The sequence below is a fragment of the Oncorhynchus nerka genome, linkage group LG20 (assembly GCF_034236695.1).
Source record: "Oncorhynchus nerka isolate Pitt River linkage group LG20, Oner_Uvic_2.0, whole genome shotgun sequence".
Taxonomy (NCBI): Eukaryota; Metazoa; Chordata; class Actinopteri; order Salmoniformes; family Salmonidae; genus Oncorhynchus; species Oncorhynchus nerka.
The window spans coordinates 74428135-74435945 of NC_088415.1; the positions used below are offsets into that span (position 1 = coordinate 74428135).

Consider the following 7811-nt stretch of genomic DNA (forward strand, 5'->3'; position numbering starts at 1 on the left):
TGGAGTATATGCAAATTGCCATCATACAAACTGAGGCAGCAGACTTTGTGAAAATTAATATTTGTGTCATTCTCAAAACTTTTGGCCACGACTATACACGCCTCAGTGTTGAGGATCAGAGCCCCAATGTTGAGGATCGGCGTGGCAGACGTGTTGTTGTCTACTCTTACCACCTGGGGGCGGCCCGTCAGGAATTCCAGGATCCAGTTGAAGAGGGAGGTGTTTAGTCACATGGTCCTTAGCTTAGTGATGAGCTTCGTGTGCACTATGTTGTTGAACACTGAACTGTAGTCAATAAACAGCATTCTCACATAGCTGTTTTTTTAGTCCAGGTGGGAAAGGGCAGTGTGGAGTGCGATTGAGATTGCGTCATCTGTGGATCTGTTAGGGCGGTAGCGAATCGGAGTGGTTATTGGGTATCTGGGAGGATGCTGTTGATGTGAGCCATCACCAGCCTTTCAAAGCACTTCAAGGTTACCAATGTGAGTGCTACGGGGCGGTAATCATTGAGGCAGGTTACCGTCACTTCCTTGGGCACAGGGACTATGGTGATCTGCTTGAAACATGTAGGTATTACAGACTTGGTCAGGGAGAGGTTGAAAATGTCAGTGAAGACACTTGACAGTTTAGCAATGCATCCCTCCCTTTTACTGTGATGTCTAATGAGGGTCTTGAACCTCCCTATTTGTAACATTTATACCAATATTGGCCTTAAAATGTATACTTTACCTAATAGTATAATGCTGATTGACGGATTGTGGGGTTTCAGATCCCTTAACAGTACAGTTTGCAGTTCAATCTGAAACCTGATATTATGACATGAAAACCATTCCTGGGCCTGGCTCCAAAAACGAGCCACCGATGGACAGTACCAGAAAAGATGCTCTATTGATTCTGTTTCCTCATGGCAAAGTCTGCACAGGACTGACTGTTCAATGTCTCTTATATCTCGAGCATTCTTTTTGTAGCAAGTATTTTCTACAACAGCTTCAATTGAAACAAATGGATTGATGTGTCAATTGTTGTTTTATCTACTGTACCAGTTCATAGACCCGATGCCAAGGTATTAGGACATCAAGGACCTGTTCTCAACTCACTGGAATTGTATGCGGGCATTGCTGTCAAACTTTTTGAGTTGAAGTGAAACTGCTATATTTATACTAATCATTCTCCCAGACCCTTACCAAGGAGTTGTCATGCCTACCTTCAGTCTCACACAATACAAGCAGCAGACCGTCTCAGCTGAAACCTGATCAAGCCTACACAGGTGTGTAGAGTAGACCCATTGGTGGCCTGGGAAACTCAAGACCTCTAGTTTATGAATGTTTCATTTCACCGCACCTCATGTCTGACAAACAGTTGCTAGCAGTCCACTGCAAGTCCATCGTCACCATACACCTCACCAGGTAGGAAGAGGACTTCGACTGAGGACTTTGATACCATAAAGGAATTATAAGGATAACTGCTGCATAAAATTAGGGAAGCTAGGTATGTATTTTGTCTCCTTGGATGATCATTTATTTTCTGTCAAAAGAGAGCTTCATGGTTTGACGGAGTGTGTTTTTTTAAATGGTTGTACTGGTATGAATCTAATTCACCATTGTCTGCCCTCTTTCTCCAGCAGGTAATGGTGGTAGGATGTCTGAACCAAGGCAGCGCTCCCTGTCCACCTCTGGAGAGTCTCTGTATCAAGTGCTTGGGCTAGAAAAAGGCTGTACCCATGATGACATCAAGAAGTCCTACAGGTGGGAAATAAGGCACAAGCAATTCACATCTATCTATCTATCTATCTATCTATCTATCTATCTATCTATCTATCTATCTATCTATCTATCGAGGATTCAGAAGGTATTCAGACCCCTAGACTTTTTTCACATTTTGTTACGCTACAGCCTTATTCTACAATTGATGAAATAAGTTTTAAAAATCCTCATCAATCGACACACAATACCCCATAATGACAAAGTGAAAACAAGTTGTTTGAAATGTTGCACATTTATTCAAAATTAAAAACAGAAATACCTTATTTACATGCATACTTTTCTATGAGACTCGAAATTGAGCTCAGATGCATCATGTTTCCGTTGATCATCCTTGAGATGTTTCTACAACTTGATTGGAGTCCACATGTGGTAAATTCAATTGATTGGACATGACTTGAAAAGGCACACACCTGTCTATATAAGGTCCCACAGTTGACAATGCATGTCAGAGCAAAAAAAAGTCTAAGGAATTGTCCGTAGAACTCTGAGACAGGATTGTGTCGAGGCACAGATCTGGGGAAGGGTACCAAAACATTTCTGCAGCATTGAAGATCCCCAAGAAGACAGAAGCTCCATCATTCTTAAATGGAAGAAGTTTGGAACCACCAAGACTCTTCCTAGAGCTGTCCGTCTGGCCAAACTGAGCAATCCGGTGAGAAGGGCATTGGTCAGGGAGGTGACCAAGAACCCGTGGTCACTCTGACAGTTCCTTTGTGGAGATGGGAAAACCTTTCAGAAGGACAACCATCGCTGCAGCGCTCCACCAGTCAAGCCTTTATGGTAGAGTGACCAGATGTAAGCCATCTTCAGTAAAAGGCACATGCCAGCCAGTCTCCCAGTCCCAGGCAGGGACTGGGAGACTAGTCAGGATTGAAGGAAAGATGAGTGGAGCAAAGTACAGAGAGATCCTGGATGAAAACATGCTCCAGAGTGCTCAGGACCTTAGACTGGGGAGAAGGTTGGAGAAGGTTCACCTTTCAACAGGACAATGACCCTAAGCACACAGCAAAGACAATGCAGGAGTGGCTTCGGGACAAGTCTATGAATGTCCTTGAGTGACCCAGCAAGAGCCCAGACTTGAACCCCATTGAACATCTCTGGAGAGACCTGAAAATAGCAGTGCAGTGACTCTCCCCATCCAACCTGACAGAGCTTGAGAGGATCTGCAGAGAAGAATGGGAGAAACTCCCCAAATACAGGTGTGCCAAGCTTGTAGCATCATACCCAAGAAGACTTGAGGCTGTAATCACTGCCAAAGGTGCTTCAACAAAGTACTGAGAAAAGGGTCTGAATACTTACATATGTAAATGTGAAATGTACGTTCTTTATCTTTTATAAATTCACAAGAATGTATACAATCCTGTTTTTGCTTTCATCATTATGGGGTATTGTCTGTAGATTGTTGAGAATAAATAATAATAAATAATTTTAGAATAAGGCTATGACGTAACAAAATTTGGAAAAGGTGAAGGGGTCTGAATACTTTCCTGAATGCACTGTATATCTATCCCATCTACTGTACATCACTATCATATCTATTATCTATCACTATCTACATCTATCACTGTCTATATCATCACTATCTATCACATCTATATCTATCACTATTTATCACATTTATATTTATCACTATCACATTTTATATATCACCATCTATCACATCCACATCTATCAATCACATCTACATGTATATCTATCACTATCACATATGGTATACATAGAGTATACCAAACATTAGGAACACCTTCCTAATATTGAGTTTCATCCCCCCCATTTGCCCTCAAAACAGTCTCAATTCATCGGGGCATGGACTCTACAAGGTGTCGAAAGCGTTCCACAAGGATGCTGGCCCATGTTGACTCCAATGCTTCCCACAGTTGGCTGGATGTCTTTTGGGTGGTGGACCATTCTTGAAAAACACGGGTAACTGTTTACCTTTAAAAACCCAACAGCATTACAGTTCTTGACACAAACCGATGCGTCCGAACTGGCACCTACTACCATACCCCGTTCAAAGGCACTTCAATCTTTTGTCTTGACTATTCACCCTTTGAATGGCACACATACAACATCCATGTCTCAATTGTCTCAAGGCTTGAACATCCTCCCCTTTATCTACACTGATTGAAGTGAATTTAACAAGTGACACCAATAAGGGATTTGAGCTTTTACCTGAATTTACCTGGTCAGTCTATGTCATAGAAAGACCAGGTGTGCTTGATGTTTTGTATACTCAGTGTATACAGTATCTATCATATACTGTATCACATGATGTTGGGAAGAAAGGGTGTGATCATCACTTACAGACAGTCGTACCAAGATGACTCACATTTTCCATTGCAGACTAATCAATACTAAATCTATGCACACGTGTTCCACGAGTGTTTTGTTTGTTATGGAAACTAGGCATAAATGAATTGAACTTAAATGAATGAAAACTGATAGGACATTACAGTGTTGTCAATGCCCTAATGTTGTTTAAACAAAGGATTTTAATACATGAATAGATTCATGCCTGATGCTCCGATGATCTATTTTGACGTAAGATGGTGGTTGCAATGTTTTTATTAATGGCAGACATGAATAACCCCTAATTATGTTCATGCACCCCCTGTTAAATCAGAATAAAATAAATAAATAATCTCTAAGTACCCCACCCCCTAAATATTTTCCCGCAGCCATGCTCCGAAGTAGTTTGTAATACTAAAAAATACATGTTCACGCACCACAGCAGATGCCACATCTCTGTTGTGTTGTTGTTTTCCAGACACCAGATAGGGCAGTAGGCTTAGTGCCAGCATGGCTAGATCCAGACAAACAAGTGTGTGTCTAGATAAGTCAAATAAATGACCATAATGAAATCCATAGAGAATAGAGCTGTATGGTAAACACTAAACAGACAATACAGCCTTTGTCTTTACACACCATCTCACCCAGTTTCTGAAACCACATAGGAGAAATTCATATTTTTGTGTGTACATTTATTTACTTTTGAATTCCTTTCAGGAAATTAGCTCTGAGGTACCACCCGGACAAGAACCCTGACAACCCAGAGACAGCAGAGAAATTCAAGGAGCTCAACAGCGCTAATTCCATTCTGTCAGACGTCACCAAGAGAAACATTTATGACAGCTACGGCTCCCTTGGCCTTTATGTGGCCCAGCAGTTTGGAGAGGAGAATGTCAACACCTACTTCATGCTGTCTACCTGGTGGGCTAAGGTGAGCTTCCACAATCATCTGGAATCCCTGGATGGTTTTATTGTGCATGGAGGGGAAAGATTGGTGCGAGCTGCTGCGTTTGTGTTTGAGTCTGTCTGCGTGAGTGCGTGCATGTTTTTGTGTTGTGTTAACCTATATCTCTCTCCTGTCAGGGTCTCTTTGCCTTGTGTGGCGTGATAACGGGGTGCTACTGCTGCTGCTGCCTGTGCTGCTGCTGTAACTGCTGCTGTGGAAAGTTGAAGCCCATGCACCCCGGAGAGGGAACAGACAGCTATGTCTCCCCTGAAGACCTGGAGGAGGAGATCCGCCACGACAAGGAGACTGGTGAGGGGACACAGTCAGTGGGTGAAGACACATATACAGTGACACACACACACACACACACAAATACAGTTGAAGTCGGAAGTTTACATACACTTAGGTTGGAGTCATTAATACTAGTTTTTCAACCACTCCACAAATTTCTTGTTAACAAACTATAGTTTTGGCAAGTCGGTTAGGACATCAAGTAATTTTTCCAACAATTGCTGACAGACAGAGTATTTCACTTACAATTCACTGTATCACAATTCCAGTGGGTCAGAAGTTTACATACCTTACACAGTTGACTGTGCCTTTAAACAGCTTGAAAAATTCCAGAAAATGATGTCATGGCTTTAGATGCTGGAGGAAACAGGTACAAAAGTATCTATAGCCACAGTAAAACAAGTCCTATATCAACGTAACCTGAAAGGCTGCTCAGCAAGGAAGATGCCACTGCTCTAAAACCTCAATGAAAATGCCAGACTATGGTTTGCAACTGCACATGGGGACAAAGATCATACTATTTGGAGAGATGTCCTCTGGTCTGATGAAACAAAGATAGAACTGTTTGGCCATAATGACCATCGTTATGTTTGAAGGATAAAGGGGGAGGTTGGCAAGCCGAAGAACATCATCCCAACCGTGAAGCACGGGGGTGGCAGCATCATGTTGTGGGGGTGCTTTGCTGCAGGAGGGTCTGGTGCACTTCACAAAATAGATGGCATCATGAGGGAGGAAAATTATGTGGATATATTGAAGCAACATCTCAAGACATCAGTTAAAGCTTGATTGCAAATGGGTCTTCCAAATGGACAATGACCCCAAGCATACTTTCAAAGTTGTGGCAAAATGGCTTAAGGACAACAAAGTCAAGGTATTGGAGTGGCAATCACAAAGCCCTTACCTCAATCCTATAGAACATTTGTGGGCAGAACTGAAAAGGTGTGCGCGAGCATGGAGGCCTACAAACCTGACTCAGTTACACCAGCTCCATCAGGAGGAATGGGCCAAAACTCACCCAACTTATTGTGGGAAGATTGTGGAAGGCTACCCAAAACGTTTGACCAAAGTTAAACAATGTAAAGGCAATGCTACCAAATACTAATTGAGTGTATGTAAACTTCTGACCCATTGGGAATGTGATGAAAGAAATAAAAGCTGAAATAAATCATTCTCTCTACTATTATTCTGACATTTCACATTCTTAAAGTAAAGTGGTGATCCTAACTGACCTAAAACTGAATTTTTACTAGGATTAAATGTCAGGAATTGTGAAAAACGGAGTTTAAATGCATTTGGCTAAGGTGTATGTAAACTTCCGACTTCAACTGTACTAGCATGTTAGCAGACTTCTTGACTTTGCGCTAACGCTAGTTAGCATTGGCTTGTGAAACTACTTCTAACTTCCTTCATACTGGACACAGAGACATGCAAATGGTATCCACTAGTTCATCTGACTCTGGGGAAGTAGATAAAGGGCCTCATTTGCCAAAATACGAAGTATCTCTTTAAGAAACACATAGGCTACTCTTGCCCTATGATTTCAACAGCACAATATTTATATAACATCCATGTTAGAAAAAAGGTCCCTGCTTACAAATTCACTGTTTTACTTTGAATGGTAGTTAGAGGTTTATTACATGTTTACAAATGTGTGGTAAGCAGTGTAGACAGATATATAGCTCATTATTTGTGCCAACGCATCAATTATGAGAAGTTGATGGGCGAATTTATACAATGAGTTCATGTCTCTGGAGATTCAACAACAAGTAGTTGTGATGGCTTTGCGTTGATGTGATCCATCATCTTTGTGCCATTCAGAAACATTTCGTATATAACATCTCGGCAGAATAATAGAGGATCAAATCATTTCTAAACATACCTTTACATCTTCTGCAAACAACAAACAAACTAACTATACCGTTAAGTAGTGAAAGCAAAGTGTAACATCAATGAATGGAACGAGAGAAAATACAACAATGACATTGACAAAGGTATCCATGTTGATCATTTGATATTGTAGGGAATTTTAGTGTCATTATTCACAATGTTGTTGTGTAATCCTAGATGTGGACACTCCGGTTGTGCACCAGCCAACTAATGCCAGTGAAAAGACACAGTTGATTGGGGACGGCCACCGAAGTTACACCTGAACCTGGACATCTACAAACCTTAGAGAGGCACTAGACGACATAAACACTACACAGTCCATTGCTATGTCAATGGCTGTTCCCACACTCTAACGTCATTACATTCTCTGTAAATAAGTGTTTTTGGTTGTTTTTTTTGTTTTTTTTTTATCTTGATTTCTGTTTTCATTGGAGGTAGTTGATGTCGTTGTTCTCCTGCAAACTAAATCCATCATCTCCTTTCACTTACCTAAACACTTTGAAGTGCATTGACTTCACTTGTCACATAGTACAAATAGCTCAGTGTGTAAATATTACAGTATGGGTATGTATAAAAATAGAACAAAAGTATTTGGTTGAAAATAAATGTATGATTTTATCTGTCTATACAGTCAA

The 7811-nt window shown here is 41.1% G+C and overlaps 1 protein-coding gene across 3 annotated transcripts; it reads left to right on the forward strand.

Annotated features, from left to right (window-relative positions):
* Nucleotides 1-242: 242 nt before the first annotated feature.
* On the forward strand, nucleotides 243-7811 carry LOC115101789 (dnaJ homolog subfamily C member 5-like). 3 transcript variants are annotated; one of them, XM_029621262.2, is made up of 5 exons: nucleotides 243-1488; nucleotides 1625-1745; nucleotides 4770-4983; nucleotides 5136-5307; nucleotides 7354-7811. In XM_029621262.2, exons 2-5 carry the CDS (start codon nucleotides 1639-1641, stop codon nucleotides 7437-7439), a joined length of 579 nt encoding a protein of 192 aa, XP_029477122.1. In that variant the 5' UTR covers nucleotides 243-1488; nucleotides 1625-1638; the 3' UTR covers nucleotides 7440-7811. The 3 variants fall into 3 exon arrangements, with proteins under 3 accessions (XP_029477122.1, XP_029477121.1, XP_064861827.1); XM_029621261.2 differs by having other exon boundaries at nucleotides 244-1488; nucleotides 1622-1745; XM_065005755.1 differs by lacking the exons at nucleotides 243-1488; nucleotides 1625-1745 and adding an exon at nucleotides 3563-3686.